The 18,444-nt window shown below is 38.3% G+C and overlaps 1 protein-coding gene across 1 annotated transcript in view; it reads right to left on the bottom strand.

Moving 5' to 3' along the window:
* Nucleotides 1–788: 788 nt before the first annotated feature.
* The window catches only part of TAB3 (TGF-beta activated kinase 1 (MAP3K7) binding protein 3), a 38,706-nt gene continuing 21,050 nt past the window's right edge, over nt 789–18,444 (bottom strand). Inside the window, exons 2-7 of the mRNA XM_057385645.1 lie at nt 14,244–14,432; nt 9,870–11,322; nt 6,638–6,798; nt 4,221–4,314; nt 3,412–3,495; nt 789–1,293 (exon numbers count right to left, since the gene is read on the bottom strand). Of these exons, the coding sequence (XP_057241628.1) occupies nt 1,145–1,293; nt 3,412–3,495; nt 4,221–4,314; nt 6,638–6,798; nt 9,870–11,322; nt 14,244–14,345 (2,043 nt within the window). The 5' untranslated portion in view covers nt 14,346–14,432 and the 3' untranslated portion in view covers nt 789–1,144. The remainder of the gene's footprint in view (nt 1,294–3,411; nt 3,496–4,220; nt 4,315–6,637; nt 6,799–9,869; nt 11,323–14,243; nt 14,433–18,444) is intronic.

Genomic DNA, 18,444 nt, shown 5'->3' with positions numbered 1-18,444 from the left:
TTTCAGGATCTGGCATCTGCTATTTTGTACAGGCTGGTTTATTAATAATGTGCAAATAAACCTTTACTGAAGAGCTGATTAATTATTTTTTCAGCTAACTTTGATCTGGGGCACAAAGTACCTTCTGTGCTGTAAACATCATGAATTCTTCACAAATTGGAAGCTGAAAAGGCCTAAGGAACTGGGTACAAACCCTTCTCAAACACAACCACAGCTGAGCCCAAGTCTCCCAAACAGAATTTGGAGTAGCCTGTGTTTGGCATATGCCCGTGTGCTGCTGCCCAGCACAGGCTCAGAAGGTTGTACAGAAAAGCATCCTTTGAGCTTTGGAAACACGACGGCCCAATGAAAGCATGCAGCAGGATTTTCATCTGCAACGTGGTAGAATTCATTCTCGGTTTATTACCAGTGTTGACACAGCCAGGTGAGCACTGTACAAGCAAACAGGATTGTAAAAAATTACCTCTGATTACACTCTCTGTAACACTCACACGGTTCCTCATTTAGTCACCTCAGGTTACTATTTCAAACAGCAATTTTTTGTAGACATAAGTTACCCTGAAAAAAAGCAGCAATTACAAATACCCTTCTCCTTGTTTTTTTTTATACATTGCAAAATGTATCATTGCTTTTACCTGTCTTCTTTTTCAGTAGCTTACAATCTAGAAGCACAGGGAGCCTTTGTTTTCCAGCTAGCTGTGGCCAGGTTAAGTCAGCTCTGGCTCTTSAGTTTTTCTGGTTAAGTGAAACACTTCACACCATTACTAAGAGTCCTATAATTTTCTTAAAAAAAAACAGTAGTTTTGGGTTGGTTTTTTTAAGAGCCACTAAGCAGTAACTATAACCACAGGAATAAACACCAGTAGTTATTTGCTTTCCTGCATACATTCTTCTCAAAATTAATCCTTTTACATTGTCATTTTCTGCTTTGCTCACTGCAATAGGAAGGAATTTAACCCTTAATTTATCTTCTAGTGCAGCAGAAGCAGAAACATCCTAACACATTACTCCCACCCCTTGCAATATGAAGATTGTTGACTGGCAAAGGCCGGGCAGATGGACTGAAAGGTTCCCCATGTTTCCTTCTCTTACAGCTGTTGGCTTGAGAGCCTGTGTACAACCCAATGCAGCCCCTTCCTGCATTTCAGGTGTATCGTGGCATTTCACACTGTTCACAGCGATTCAGTGCTGGGTGATTTAGAAAGGTGCAGCTACCACAATTCCATGGGGCCCCTTCAAAGTCTTCATCTCTTGGCTGAGTCCGTGGAGTCTGTTTGGAGCTGTTTTGATGCTCTAAAGGAAAAGAAAACATCTTATTTCAGAAGAGAAGGATAAGTCAAGATCACACTGGTCACCTAATTAAACAGTCTATCTTAAAATGAACATGGAAAACTTGTCCTAAAGCACTTCTAATCCAGTTTGTGAAATCTTAATATTTAAAGTATTTCACTTCTATAGTCACTTAACACCTTAAAACCAAGAAAAGCACTCAACACTGTTAAGCCACGGATACTGTTAAAGGTTTAATAACTTTCCATATCCTGTTATGGAAAGACCTCACAGGCTCACACACAGCAGTCTATTACCAAATTTTAAACTACAATAACCCTACAGTACCTGAAGGGGAAAAACTACTAACTTAGTTCCTTCAAACAATCTGACAGAAGACATTTTCTATATATCTTTCTATCATTTATTCAGGCTGAAAAAGAATACAATATAGAAATGACAGGCCTATTTCAAAACAAGACAATTCTTTCTCATGCCTCAGAAGCTGGGGCATATGTATGTGAAGCAGCATTTAAGTCTGTTTACATTCATAAAATCAGTATGTATGCAAATCACACATTAGGTCTTGACCCACAGAAACACTRTTTTCCATGTCTCCTGACACCACCAAAAGACCTCAAGTTATCTACTAAAAGTGAGGAATACCCCCAGGATGTGGAAACCAACATGCTACAAAATATTAATATTTGCTGACATTAATGACATTATGTAGAAGGTAAGGCTGAGATACTATCTGCTAAACAAACATCTGTGAACTCATRTCTAACAAAGGCCTGCAATTTGTAAATGCACACAAAGTAATTTGCAGTTGCTGCCCCACCTRCTAAGAAATGCAGCAGACTGCTGATGAGAACCTTAGTGCAAATAGTACTTGAGTCTTCAGAGACAAACAAAGGAAATAAAAGTAGCCTCTTTGCTTAGATGTAAACTCTCCAGAAGTTGCACAGTCATATTAGCAGTGCTTGACCTCAACAAATTCCTCCTGAGCTGTGCAGTGTGGGCACTTGACTGCGTTCCATTGACTGGCCAGATGGCAGCACAGAGCACACCACTGTCTGCCCACACTGTCTGCCTACCCACGCTTTCAACAGCTGAATATTAAGGAATATTTATTATCTAAGAAAAATTTTGATGTGTCCATGTAAAAATCCAAGCTCTGGTAAACCAGACCCAGAAATTCTCTCTAATAAGCTGGCAGACAAAATCTGGAAGCTGGTTGTTCAAATGCTTACAAGGCACTACCTTTCTAACTACCAAATAAAAAAACTTCTTTCATGTGACTTTTGCACATTGTTTTGCTTTGAAATAATAAATCAAAAATWTGGTAGTGTAATTAAGAGAATGTCTTCAAACATCACAAAGCAACAGTTCCTTAACAATATGATCAATTTAATGTAACTCCAGGCAGCTGCATTCTCACCTGATGCTACTGCTTTTGTGGACACTACCACCTAAATGCAGGGAACTCATCCCAGTATTATCTTTTCTTTAAGCCACAAGCAGCAGTTCTGGGCCTTCTCTTTCTTTTCAATTTCCACATAGTAATAATAGTAATAATTTTATTATGCTGTGGGGTAAAATACTTACTTCAAAGAGGGGGAAAATTTCATAAGATGAATTCCAAATTCACCCACAGAAGACTCAGTGGAATGCTTGTAAGCAAGTAGAACTTATTTACAAACTTTGGAGTGTCAGGGAGACWGCATGATTACTGGCTCAGAAGAGCTACTTCTTTTCCAGTAACAAGTGAAATACATGCTAGATACAGCAAGAGGAGACACACTACTATAAATCTTACTGCATGTAACATTTTCAGGGAAAAGACCGCTGTTTTTTCCATATCAGAACATAGGATCTTACATTAGCTAGTCCAGCTTTTCTTCTAATAGGGAATAATGATTTTGAATCAAGGTATTGACAGACATTCATTTGCAACTATCTGCCTGAGGAAAACAAGTTGTAGTGAGGATTACTGCACTTATATAAAAATATTCTGGTTTGAACAATACAGAGAGAAAACTTAAATAAGTAGAGTTGCTTCCCGTCACCACAGGGATATTTTAAAAAAGAAAAAAACTCAGTCAATACAGATTAAATCATGATGCCTGTTTGTTGACCTACCTTTTTTATATGGCTTTGGTGGCACAACAGGACCCGGCTCTATGTTATCATAGAAGTTACATGTGGCTTTCGGATCAAAGTTACCTGTCAGAAAAGAAAAGAAAGTGTAACTTGAAAGCTATTYAAATGCCTGTGCCAGTGATATGAACATCTAGAGGCTTCTTATTTTACACTTCTTATTATGACATTGTATCTTAGATTTTTCACAAGTTTTGTCATGTATTTTTAGTTTTCTGTCAATCATAGTAACTTTTAGCAGGGTAATCCCATATTGAAAAATCAACTCCAGCTCAACATTTTGTATTGCTTTGAAAACATGCGAAATGTAAGTCTTCCTACAGGATACATCCTTGATAAAAAAGTCAGATTGTGTATATCCTAATCTATTTGATTCTATTTAAGACATGTTTCTGTTGCAAAAAAAATTTTTAAAGACCCAAGTAGATTTCTGTTTGCCAACCTCGTGGTTAGAATCCATAGTCCAGCTCCATATTACTTGGCCACAGCCTTTTTTTAGCAAAGAGTTAACATTTTAAGTAAAGGATCTTCGCAAAGGATGCTGTCACCAGCATCCCCAGGTCCTTTTCCTGCAGGGACCTTTCCAGCCATTCTTCYCCCAGCCAGTAGCTGTGCCTGGGGTTGTTATGACTCAAGTGCAGGTCTCAGCTCTTGGCCTCGCTGAACCTCATACAAGTGACCTTGTCCCATCAATCCAACCTGATCTCTCTGCAGAGCCTTCCRACCCTCCAGCAGATTAACATTCGTGATCATATCCAAATTATGTTTTATAAAAAGTATCAATTCACTACCTCTAGATTGAAGGAGATCAACTTCTTTCAGTGTACAGTCAACATTTATCTGGAGTTGTCTGTTGAGGCTTCTCAATCTGGTCATTTCTTCAGGCTAGAAAKAAACAACCCAAAATAGTAATTGTGGAAAAGTCAGCTTCATATTTGAAATAGAAATAACACTGCTATAGCTTTGTTAACAGCTTTACTAAACACTGAGTATATATATGGCACTGAAAAAAGCCAAACTTTCTGGCCCACTACCTCTACTCATTCGCCTTCAAAATACATTCATGTATTGGCATGTGAGGAGGAAAACAAATATACAAGTTACTTAATACTAAAATTCATTAGTAAGATGACATAGCTGAGCTCAAGTTTATAAAACCACACACRCTTTTAAATTCTGTATAAATGGATGACTTGCTACCTGAGTTTGCATCAAGATGATCAGAAAATAGAATCCAAGCTGCAGCTCACATTAACTGTTACTTGATTATAACTGAGGTCAAAAGTTTATTCATTTCCATCAACCCAAGGAGCTCCACAAAGCCAAACTTTCTAGCCCAGTATATTTAAATTGTTCAGTGATGAAAGACTAATTATTCTTAACAGAATAATCAGTTATTTAAGTGCATACATTTGCATATAWTTAAGAAACCCTAGGTTACTGGAATGCAAAGCTTTCTCAATGCTAGCAAGTATCACCCACTAACTCATCCCAGGATACATTCCAGCATCACAGTCACAAAATCATAGAATGCTTGAGGTTGCAAGGAACCTCTGGAGGYCATCTGGTCCAACTCTTCTGCCAAGACTCCAAACAGACTTTCTGCCACTCAYTGGCACACTCTTGGCCTGTATTCAYTTAATTTTCAATGAACCTCAATGCMCAWACAGCCCATACTTCATCAGCTTCTCTATGATGATCTTACAGCAGACAATGCTGAAATCCTTACTGAATTCTAGACAGACAGTAACCACTGTCCATCGAGGTTACCAAGACAGACTTTGCATCCTAGAAGTTTATCAAATTAGTCAAGCTTGACTTTCCCTTGGTGAATCCATGTGACTACTACTGACCACTCTCTTGTCCTTCATGTGCCTGGAAATRGTCTGCAGCAKTAGCTGCTCAATCACTTTCCCAARGATCAASGTGAGGCTGAYCAGCCTGCAGGTCCCTGAGTCCTCCCCTTCTTGAAGACAGCAGTGATAGTTGCTCTCCTCTAGTCTTTGGGCACTTTCCCAAASACCATTAATCAACCAAAGATTATCTGAGTGGCCTTGCAATGACATCTGCCAGYTCCCTCAGCACTCATAGGTGCATCTCATCCAGGATTATGACCTCGTGTATGTCTGCTTTACTTAAGCATTCCCTGACCTGAATCTCTTCCACTAAGGGTATACTTTCCTTGCTTCACACTTTTCCCAGGGTCTCTGGGACCTGGGATTCCTGAAGGACTGTAAAGACTGARCCAAGTAGTTCATTCAGTATCTGAWTYYTTTTCCATGTCCACATAACCAGGTSCCCCATCTTGTGGAGCCCACATTTTCACGTGTCTTCTGGCTGTCACCTATGTAGTACCAGAAGCCTTTCTGTTGGTCTTTGAAATCCTGCGCCAGATTCAACTCMAGTCAGTCTCTGGCTTTACTAACCTCATCCTGGCACACTCAGTGCCTTGTACTTCTCCCAGTTTCATCCTTGCCAAATGCTGCACTGAGACAGGTGAGACACACAGCAGCCATAGCAGCTAAGCAGCCAACAGCCCCTCTGTGCCTTCCAGCCTACACCTGTATGCATTGTTTGTGTCAACACAGCCAGTAAGTCTGAGCTGATCTGCTTAACAACTGCACACAGTGGAAGCTATTTTTCAGCCAGATGAATTCCCTTATCAGAGCCACACACATGCTTGGGCTAGAGTCACTTGCAGGTGGAAGTCACACAGATAAAAAGAATCAACMAGGAAAATACGAGAGTTCCAACTATTTCAGGCAACACTGCCGCTGAAAAGTTATTTGGCACATACCAAATGAGAAATACTGTCTATGAAATGCAACTACTCAAACAATAAAATACCTTTTTAAAAACAAAAGTTAAACCTTCCTGCATGAACACCAAGCTCTGTATGGCTCAGGCTTATTGAACAGACTYGGGGATACTTTCATTGGTTGTTAGGAAAGCAACTATATTCAATTCTGCGGTCCACAAAAGCACATGAATACAACATTATGAAGTTTTGTTGGGAACACTAAGAAAACTGGACACCCATCAGTTTCATAAATTATAAGAATTAGCTTATGACAAGTCAAATACTTAAAAAAAATCTCCATAGACTGAAGATTTCATAGTCTAAAGTATTTTTGTACAGTACTTTAGTTTCATTAAAACACAAAAAATAAATGTGTATGTTGAATTAAAATACTAACAAATTGCTTACTGTTGGAATTGCAGTTGTACAGCTGACTCTTCGAAGCCGCCTCTGCATCAGATCATGCTCCATACCATTGACTTCAGTTTTCAGGCGTTCGAGTTCTTCTTTCTCCAGCTTCAGTTCCTTTGCTAATCTCTCCATCCTTGCTCGCTGATGTAACAGCAAGGCTAATGTTTTACACAGAAAAAATAGTTATTAACACATAAAAACCTGGAACACTGAGTTCTTAACTTATGGGTAAGATTCATGAGTGACCTTTCTGGAAAAAAAAAGTGATTGTAGACATGCAGCCGAGTATCAGTGTGAAGATGCTTTCATGCCAAATGAACTACAATTTAGAACAAAGTTCTTCCAGAATAAAAACACGTTTTAGACAGTAACTTGAAGTTGTTATTACCATTTTGGTCAAAGCTTCTTTTTTTGCATTTGGTCTTTCTCGTCTCAAAATTACAAAGGCACCCGTACAAGGAGACAGCTTCTCAGGATGAAACAGCAACCTAGTTACACWAATWCTCTACTCACAAAAAAWAAAAAAATACCAGAGGTAAGCTCAGAAGGTAACACAAACTTCATACCTGCTCTGCAGCTCAATGGCAGCTGACACACCAGCCTTGAGACATTAGCCATGTCAGTCCGAAACTGGGGTTTTTTCATTGATATTACAAATTGTAGTATAACTTTTAGGAAGTCTTAGCTTTTCAGGGAATATTGTAATCCTCAATAATGTAAGCTCTAGTGTTCAAAGGTAAAACTACAGAACTCCAACAAAATAAACTRGAGAATCCAGAAAATAAAAAGTAGAATCAGCTCAGGTGCATAAGACTCTTAATTCTATGACGATCAATTTCTCCAACCTCTTTGTGCCTCTCTGCTGTTAGCCATTCCCTCATTTTCATCATATTACTGAAATTTAAGACTCTTAGTCACAAGCTGATGTTGGACTCCCCGAGAATTAGGGAAAGGTATTTTGACTAACTAGAAGATAATATTCAGTTTCCTAAAGAAGAGCATTTCTCAGTATTTCAACATGATSCAAAACTGGCCAAGTCAGTGTAATGCTTAATCTTTCTGATCAGACTGGTTTTATCTGCCTGAAGTCTGCTAGGACAGAGAAAAATAAGACATTTGATTTGGTTATTCAGACAAACATGCTGCTCATAGAACAATGTTCCAGCAATCTGTTTAAAACAAGGATGCTGTAGAACCTGCAAAATGCTACTCATGAAAAGCCCAAATCAGCACTTGCCCTTTTCCTCACCCCATCCAACAAAAGCAAAGAAAAAGCACACAATATCCAAGAATATTCACATGTGAGCTAAACAGAGTTAGAAAAATAAGCAACAACCTAACAACTTACTGCAAAAGCACAGAAACACCCCAACCTGTCAGAAGCAGACACCAGCATTCTGCACAAAAATGTAGCRCTGTAATTTGCATTTTGTATGGATTCACCAACTCATGGCCAAAGAATAAACACCAAAAAGCCTAGTGAAAAATAACATCAGGCACCAGTATTATTGAACAGAACTGTGCTCTACTTTTTCAAGCAGCGTAAGGCATGCAAGCAGAATTAAAAGTGTACAGACACCAGACTGAATGATTTTCCACTATTGTTACCAAACCTCGTCTTTGTGTGATTCCTCCAACTTAACATGGTGTGACTACATTTCACAGCTTCACATTATACTCTGGTACAACTTATCAAACATGACTCATATTACAAAGAAGCAAAGTACAGACACCAGAATGAATTTCTGGTAACATTTTTTACAATGGTTCTCATTCAAGAGAAAATTAAATAAACTTGTTCCCTAAATTAAGCTGTTAAATATACTMTTTTCTAGGACTCCTTTGCGGTAGTAAAGAATAAAATGTTTATTCTTCCACAATTTATTTCTATCAAGAGTTCAAAGTGCAGCAATAAAAAGGTAGGTATTGCCACAAAYGCAAACACCCCACAAAGCATATACTAATTAGTTTTATTTGGTTTGCTTTTCAGATACACAAATCTAGTGGAAGCTACAAAGGTAAAACCAGGTTTTACGTTTCAGAATATRTTTTTCACTGCTATGTGAATCGACTTGTATTTTTCTCATACAAATGACAATCTTTACTGAAGCTGTCTTAGTAACACTACCAAACAAAGCACAAGGCCTCAGAGTTACAGACCTACTGGCATTTATTTTTACTAAAGAATTGAGTCTACAGAATTTCTAGTTGGGTCTACCAGGTACAAAACAGCTTTGTTGATGAGTTAGAAAAACTCAAAAAGCAGTAAGTGAAATAAGAAATTAAGAACTACAGGGTAGCATTATAAGCTCTCACTTCAGCTCTCTGAAGTAAAAAAAAAAAAAAAAAAGCTAGAAGGAACAACAGAGGAATAGTCTTTTTTCCAAGCACAAATCCAGAAAATATCTGTTGCAGGTTATCATTCTGTCATTATCCAAATGACTGCTTGAAGACAGATTCACTTGCTCAATTTTAAATGTTTCAAATCTATAAAGATGACTCCAAGAAAATTAGTTAAAGGTTAATTTCACATTTTTCTTTACTGAATTACTGCATTCTTCATTTATGTATGCCATTAAAATTATGTTAAAAAAAAAAAAAATTAAAATTATAAACAGAACACAGACTTTAAAGTTTGCTTACCAATCTCCTCCTCCTCTTTGAAAATTCAAAGTGGAAGAAGTGAATTTTTGATTTAAGTTCTTCAAAAAAATTATTTTATTACCTTTAAAAAATATTTATATTGACAAATATAAATATTTTTTAACTGCATTCTTATTTTTCTCCCCTCTTTCACTTAATATTCTTCAATCTAATCCAAATGCAGAAGCCAGKGCTTCAGGTGTTCTAAAACACTTGAACACAGAACAAATACAAAAAAAATGGTAAAAATCCACACGTAAATTTATGACCCCGTTCTTCAATACAGAATTTACAAAACTGACACACAGCATATGAACAAACTACTTGATATTAACTGTTGTGTTTTAAGAAAGCTCCATAACATCAAAAGCACAGCAACTTTAAGACCCTTAGCAATTCTTTATGTAATTAGACTGAAATTTGGCAGTGTTTAAAAAATAAAAAAAAATCAGAAAAAACTCTCTCATATGATTTTTGACAGAGTTTCTATTTTTCTCTGTACAGATTCACAAATTCTCACTTACTAAGTAGCAAAATCAAGCTGAAAATGCATTTTACACCACAATTTGCAAGGTGAAATATTTACCTTGAGTGTAAGCATAGTCGTCTGATCCAGAACTAGAACTTCTCTGATACTTATGGCTTCCTTTTTCTCCTCCAGATCCTGGGATTACAGAAATAGGCTGAATAGGTTCTGGTGCTGCAGAACGCTCTTCTTGGTCCACTAAATTTAAAAGATTCTCAGTCGGTGCTCGACCTACTGTGATTTTAAAAATGGTTGGGTTTGGCTGAGATACCATTACCCGAGGAGACTGTGTTGGTGCACCTGCAGGTCCAGTTGGTTGAGTGTAGGTAATATATACTGGATTAACACTAAATGGAGGTTTGGGTTGTCCAGACATACCTCTGGATGGAGAGCTTGAAGGAGGAGTAGTGGGTGCATACAGCGGGTGCTGGTTTCGTTGAGATGGTTGATTACTGATTGGTGAAGGGCTTCTGTTCAGTGCAGTCCCAGGTCTTTGCGGTGGCTCAACTGTAATTTCTATTTTATTCATGGAACCTTTGGATAAATTAGGTCCAGCAAAAGGAGGAAGGTAYGACACAGAGTGACCACCTTGCTTTTGAAAAGTCTGGGATGCCTGCTGATACGCATGGGGTGGGACAGTAGAAGGGCTAGGAGGCATGAAAACATGTGAACTCTGATGACTCAACTGAGGAGGCTGAACTTGGTGTTGAGGAGAGCCAWAGGGAGAGGGACACTGCGATGCCGGTGGTGATCGAAAAGCCGACTGAGGGATCTGGGCTTGTTTTGGAGAATACTGAGAAGGTTGGTAGTTCTGTTGATGTGGATAGACAGGTAGAGGACGAGGAGTATAATGTGGAACTGGGCCCTGTGGCGATGAATGCCACTGCGTATTCTGAGGAGTCTGTCGTCCTGAAGAACTTTGAGATGTTTGTCTAATATAAATAGAGCCAGGAGTCCCATAAAGATTGCTTGGAATCTGTGGAAGAATTTGTAGAGCTCTGGGTACGCTCTGTCCAGAGGGGAGGTTTTGTGATACTGTAACAGTAATGGGATTTGTACTGTACCGAGGTATGTGCATATACGTGGGAGGAGGGCCTTGCATAGCAGACGTGTTCATTCCTGGTTGTATGGAAGATGGCTGTGGAGGTGGCTGTGGAGGAGGAGTAGCTGCATTTCTATTCTGGTCATTCATGAAAAATGGATTGTAACTAGGAGAAGCTGCCACAACAGCRGGAGCAGAATGTGGTTCTTGAACTAAGCAAATCAGCTGTTTACCTGCCGTGCGCTGCGGGTCAATGTGTCCATCGCTTGAGCTGTGTACCAGTGTACGACCACCATTAAGTTGAGCTCCATCCCCTGCATGATAGCTGGTATGAGGATGAATACCCAGATTAATGTGCAAAAGGCTATTTCTATTCATTCTGGTGTCATCGGGGCTGTGGTACTCCATATACAAATACTTGTTGCTCTCCTGTGCAAGGGCTCGACAACAGGCATCGAGGTTGTTGTTGTTCTAGGAGTAAGAACAGACACCTATTACTGTCATAGACCACAGGRAAGAACCACCAATCTGTGTTCAACGTTTAGTGCAGACCACAACTAGGGTAACATTTCACACACAGGTATTTTGAAATAAAGCAATACCTGCTAAGTCATGGTATGCAATACATAGCTCACTGAATTTGGCAAAATGCTCTGGTAATAGTTACACTATGACATATTAAACAAACCAAGTCCAGTTTTAGGAAAGCAATGGCTGGAATTCTTTGCACGTTCTTCAAGRAACAGGTCTGTACAATTAACTACTTCTAGTAACAAGACAAACCAAATTAGACTTGATCAAAATTGCAAACTCTGGAAAAGCAAAACAAAAATGCAGATAACATTTTAATGTTTATCTTAGTATTTACTGTTTTCTCTTTCAGTTTACTGTTTACCTGAATATTTCTCTTTACCTGGAAGCTTAAGAAGATGACATCTGCAACCCACTTTTATTGGTAGAACAGTATTTAATACCCTAAAAATGAAGTCAAAGCATTGCTTTGAAGAAGCAGTGGTGATTCCATAAAGAACATTACAACTCCAACAAAATTTTAACTGCCTTTAAGAATTTCAAGTTTAAGGCTAAAAAGGATTTATTCATACATCAGTGAGACACCAAATAACTCTTTTAAATGTTTGATTTCTTCTGTGGTGCTAGCAGCTGAAACTATACAGACAATAAATTATGAATCAAATGAGAAATATAATGGGGAATTCTTTTCYCTTCTTGCCCTCTCCACTCATTTTAGCTTAATGTAGTCTTGTTAAAAGAACAACACAAAAGATAGCTTTTCCAAATGAGTAAATCCACTAGAAAGCATTCCAGATGGTGGATTTTCTTCTTGCCCCACTTTATCAGCTGTGGTTCAGATTTTAATTTAAACAGTATTTAAAGAAAACAAATTTCACTTTAAGTTCAACTAAATCTCACCCTTAGCACCCCAACTTTGTTAAACACGACCCACAATTGGTACCTTCTGTGACACAGAACACCTCYTTCCAGAACAAGAGTGTACATATTTATATATACACATACACCCACACATTTATATCTACATAAACACCCCTGCCTTCTTCAATGCTAAAATTACCATTCTAAGGAATATATATTAATGATTGCATTTCTTTTTTAAACACTATCACTATATACAATTGTATGCATATTAATGTACGTATTGCCTTGCAATACGATTTTAACAGCCTATCCATTGGCTGAAAAGTCACGTTACATTTCTTTTCTCATGGACTGATACTCAGCCAGTCTTAATACCAGAGTGAAGATAACTTTCCCAAAATTTCATATGATTTTACTRTCAGATGAAAACACATATTCAGCATCTTCTCATATGAAGATTTCCTATTAAATATGACAGAAGAGTCTAGCACTTAAATAGGAAYGGCTCTCACTCTATGGATACTTCTCCTTGACAACCTCCCTTCATTCTGAGCTCACCTTCTAGACCTCAACAATCAGTGAGAATATCCAGACATATCACTAAAAATTAAAGACCAGGATATGTGGGAATCAARCCTTGTAATACCAACCAGCATCAAAAAGCCAAGACAGCAGTCTCGAAAAAGTGAACCACTACCATCAGTCACCTGCCATATAAACAGAACTTCATAGACAAAGGTCTTCAGCTTCCTTTGGTCACTTGGTCAGGGTGCAGGCAAAGAGAATTTATATAGGACAGGCTCTGATCTGATTTTATCAGAGTATGGAATGCATTTGGCATTCCAAAGGACCCTCAATTTTTGACAGRTCGAAAACACAAAACTGATTTACATCTAGAGCAAATGGTTACTGGAAACCAGCTCACACATCCTTATATTTAAAGTGAGTTTGGAAACAAAATTTACACTTAAAAACATAAGCATTTGCTGTGCAAAGTTAGCTAACTATCCAGAATGTCATGTTATAGATACAGAACACCATATGCTTCTGCAGCATTAGGGGTTCTTTAATTTTATCGGTTTAAAAATGTCTATGACAAACACAGTTCATCAAAAGGATCATGTACTTAACAGTACAGAAGAGAYGACTGTCAGGACAAGTAAAGCTTTAAATTACCAGACTGTCCCTGCTTTACATATGTCTGAAAGCAATTAATTTTTATTTGTATGGCTTAGAAGACAAAATGCAAAAACTATAGCTCCTATTCTAAGTAAACCTWCTCATTTGCCAGGGAAAGGCAGGATGCCAATACAGCCTTCCAACTTCTGCCATGGCCACACAAGGCCAAACCAGATCTTGCATGTTTCTATTCCATTCCTGAATCTTCCCATTAACTGAAGGTATTCCCAGATGACCACTTCTTATTCTGTGTGGTAACTAATTATCACTTTYAATTTCTGATTTTAAATGAAAGTGGAAGGACTAAATGGAAAGGGAGTATGAGGGGAAGAACCATCACCTGATCTGGAAACAGAGAAGTAAAACTAAACCTCTGGGGAACCAYGGGAAAAAAGATGCCATGAAGAGGGAAAACTGTCAGATTCCTAGCTAAGTCCAGCCCTTTATCATAGCAGGATGAGTGACTGTTTACTCCAGTATATGGAGTAACAGTATATGGATAACATACCTATGTATGTTATCTATATAAACATGATCAATTAACATTCCATTAGCCACTTTCCTTACTCCCCATATGCACACAGTCACAGGTCACACAGACAACAAAAAAACATCAGTGCAAAAATCCCCACAAACTTAAGTGAAGAATGACAAAATTTGTGTACCCACAAGACAAGAAATACAAACAGTAGTCTTCCAACCTTTTAAAATAAAACCAGGAGAATGAAAATCTATGCTCCACAGGTACTACCAGAAAGAGTTTTCATACTGAACTCATATTTCATACTAAAATAAAATACACAGACTCTTTACCATACCTGAAGCATGCACTGAGATACCACCCCTTCAGGTATCTCAGGGAAACGCTGCCGGAGATCATGGAGTACCTGCACGTCAAGCTGTTGGCTGCCCTGCGCCATGCCAGATGGATGATGTTCCAGATTACCAGAAAACGGAAGTCAACAGGCCTTCCAATGATTGTGGTCTTCTGAGGCTTCTGGCATTTTCTATAAGAAAAAATCCACAATCTTTTAGGCTGTCACAACTTTTCGTCCTTCCCAAACTGCTTGTGCAGAAAAGCTACCATAATGCATTTTAGCAGTCAAGAGAGASAACAGCCTAAACACAAAGGTGGAAATAATCATGTCAGAAATAGTAATACTAAAACACTTAACGTATCACAGGTATGTCTATATGGCATTGCACTGGAATGTGCTAGTTCTGGTCTTTACTCAGTACCATTGYGACACCATGTAGGCATAACTTTAATTAGTGTGACCCCAAAATGGAACTGTTATGTATTTACTCCCAGTGAAGTTTTGAACAGTTTGCAGGGAAGTCTGAAGTTATCACAAAATATAGATGTCTTATWTCCAACATGCTAGAAGTAACAGGCTAGAAAACTAAAACTAATTGTCMAAAAACACTCCTCTATTAATAGGGTTCAAACCCTGTTGTCTTTACATCACTACAAATCCAAGATGACAGAAGCAATTTTTGTGAAATTGAACAAGAATTAAACAGAATTTAAAGAGTCCTTTTCAGGATTCTAATAAGCATGTACTTAAGATTTTTGTAAAGCACCTATTATATTCATATTAACATGATGCGTGACAAAAACAAAACAAACAAAAGCCCCTCCCCACCTATTAACATTTCGGGATTCTTGTATTCAACAAAAAAAAGATGCTATTTGAACTTCAATACCCAAAAACTACTAGAAGGCAAATCCAGTCTGAGTCAACAAATACTTTTTTTGCTTGTGGTTCATGATCACAGCAGTAACCAAAAGGCAGTTGAGATCTAAGTAAAGATCCACAAAAACTTTGCATGAGGTGGTGCATGACACAGTCCCTGTTACACATCTATCACTGCTAAGCTTCAAAAGCCTTTCCAACAATACAGCTCAGCACAATTCTTAACTGCAGGGAATSCAGTGCTGTGTTCAAAAAGGAATGAAAGTCACATACCAGCAGTTGATGTTCATTAATACATTAGCTACCCAAAGTCCCAAGTTTAAATCATGCTTATCTCAACCTCTGTGCAACTGTGGGTGGCATGTGGCACAAGTATTCCAGTCACCTTTTCATCTGTTAGCTCAACTTCCAGGAGCAGTCTACAGCAGCACAACAGAGCAGCAAATGCACATGTATATCTAGGCACTAAAATTCTAACAGTTTCCAATAGCTTTCATCTGAAAGTCTCTCAGTTTTCCTAGGCAAGAAAACAGAATATGTATATTCAAAGAGAAGTGTCAAGTTTGGGGCAAAACCCCCAACTTTTGGTAAAAGCTTTAGGGGTGAAAAAAGCAGGAGTTAAGTTCAGTCCATGATGTGTTGGTTTTGTATGTGGACAGCTCTCAGCTGCCATCAACATTCAGTGAACACCACACCTACTCACAGAAAGAGTCCCTCTCTGTCCCATCTCATATATTCCAGTATCCAGAACACCTGGATACATCATAACACCTGACACATCACACACTTCATTTCAAGATAAATAAGACAAGTTTAAAGAACAGTGAGAYATGTGAATTATCTTGCTATGACTCAAGAAATGCCACAATAAACTTACATTGTATAAACACAATTCATGTCTGTCCACTGCAGTAATACTTCATTTTAAAARGAAATGGAGCTTCCACCAGCTACAAGAACCAGCTGAAAATTCCTATCTACACTCACAGCAGAGGATATTTTCTAAATTTTTTTTTGTAAATGACAAACATCATACTCTGAAAGGCAGAGCATCACAAGAATACTCATAGAAAACTTGGCAGCAATCAAACTCTGTGTGTTTCTAGACAACCCTCCTTTTCCCAGGAGGCAGAGGTTGAAATGCAGTAATGAAAGAGTACCCACCAGAATAAATTGCAGTTAAAAYCTCTGTGGAATAGCAAATGACAGCATGTGAAACAGAAGTTAATAATTACAAGAATTTCATTTGCACAGGCAAGAGTCTTTGCATCACTTCTCTCTTCAAGTAAAAATTGAAATGTAATATGGTTGACTGTAAATGCAACTTATGGACTGAAGATTCATGATTAATACATTCAGTGTGTTTCTACTACAGTTTTAAAATAASRGAAGTTWTTTTTTTTTGTTTCCTAACACTTGTGGAATATGTATGGTCAGTAGAGGTATAACACAAAGTAACAGGCAGTTATTAGCCAACTATGAATTTTATCAGACTTCTAAACACAATGGGTAACAAACTTACATTTTCATTTTAAGGAGTTGAAGCTTTCAGCCTTTGCAGTTACACAGATAGCTTTAAAAAGTCTACGAGAAACTCAAAATCACTGTTGTGAAGTGTGAACAACCACACARTCATTCTGAAGTCCTTGGATTACATGGCTAAGCTACTGTGGAAATYTGTTGGCGTTTTTCTTCCCCAGCCAATACCACAAAATTCACTATTAWCATTATCTATCAGCCCAGCCTTTTGTCCTACCTATTATCCAGCATTTTGTTCTGCTTATTCTGCTTGACCTCCCTACAAGCGACTGCACATTTTCCACTCTAAGCAGGCACGAACTGGCTGGAATACAATACCCACTTCCCATGTTGCTCCACAGCACATGGCAGGCACAGAAGCAAGTTATTCAGAGAGCTAAGGGCTTACAGCAAAGGCTACACAACTAAGATGCTTAGACAAGAACTCCTGCTGAGCCACAACAGGCTAGGAAAGCAATCCTTCAAAGACTTTMTTCCACAGCATTCAGAGGCTAAGGGACACACTGAGGTGCATTACATGACCAGCAYTGTAAATACTGRAAKTTCAATGCATCAAAACCAACCTTGAATCCAAACATGATGTTTCATCTGTAGCTTTCAGGAAAAGGGTGAGGGTACCCAAACTCTAGATGAAAATTATCTCATGAAGATGGAATAAATTAACAGTGCTACATACACAGCAGCTCTAATGGCAAAACCACAGCATATTGTCACAGAATTGGTCCTGCTGTGTTAACACTGCTGAGCCACTCAATGAATCTCAGGGATTATGCAAACSAAGACTCAAGTCCTAAACAAGTACAATAATCTGTTTTTCACACCTTTTACATGTCCAAATGATATGCACATGAAAACACTATCTTTAATCTTTTCCTTAAGCCGTTTGTTTATCTTACAAGTTAAGAAAACAGCCAACAGTCCCATCAATCAACTGATGCCTCTTYTCTGAAAGAATAAAAAAAGCAGAATTACTAGTCTTAATCCTYCCCACAGATGTGTTCAAACATGTACAGAAGGAACTATTCTACTACTATCCTTTTTGAAGCACTAAATCAACTAAAATGAAGATACCTGAGTCATTAGGAATAAGATCCAATGGAAAATTAGATTATGTCAATAAATATTATCTGAAAATGTATAAATTATGTACTGATGTGCACATYTATAGTTCACTTATAATGTATGGAACAATTAAGTAATTCCTGAGTCAATTTCCAGAAAACAAGTTACCTGGAAGACACTTTCTTAGGCTTTCTAAACAATTTAAAGTTAATTGTTTGGAGTTTTATAATAACAGTTGGGCATTGAAGTGTAAAAAGCAAAAAACCAAGAGRCAGAACACAGTAATAAAATATGCAGCTTACAGAATCATAGATATACTGGAGTCAGAAGGGACCCACAAGGAATACTGAAGTCTAGCTCCTTGCCCTGCACAGGACAGCCCCAAAAATCACCCCATGTGCCTGAGAGAGTTGTCCAAATCCTTCTTGAGTTCTGTCAGGCTTGGTGTTGTGACCACTGCCCTGGAGACCCTGTTCCAATGCCCCTGCATGAAGAACCTTTTTCCTATATCCAACCTAAACCTCCTSTGACACAGCTTCAGGCCACTCCCTCATTTCCTGTCACCACAGAGCAGAGATCAGTGCCTGCTTCTCCTCTTCCCCTCATGAGGAAGTTGTAACCACAATGAGGTTTCCCCTCAGTCTCCTCTTCTCCAGGCTAAACAAGCCAAATGCCTTCAGCCACTCCTCCAGACCTTTCACTAGTCTCATGGCTTCGTCTG

Source organism: Malurus melanocephalus, unplaced genomic scaffold, assembly GCF_030028575.1.
Source record: "Malurus melanocephalus ecotype Western Australia unplaced genomic scaffold, MMel_1.1 scaffold_850, whole genome shotgun sequence".
Lineage (NCBI taxonomy): Eukaryota > Metazoa > Chordata > Aves > Passeriformes > Maluridae > Malurus > Malurus melanocephalus.
The sequence above is the reverse complement of the archived record's forward strand: the minus strand, read 5'-3'. Positions and strand labels throughout refer to the sequence as shown.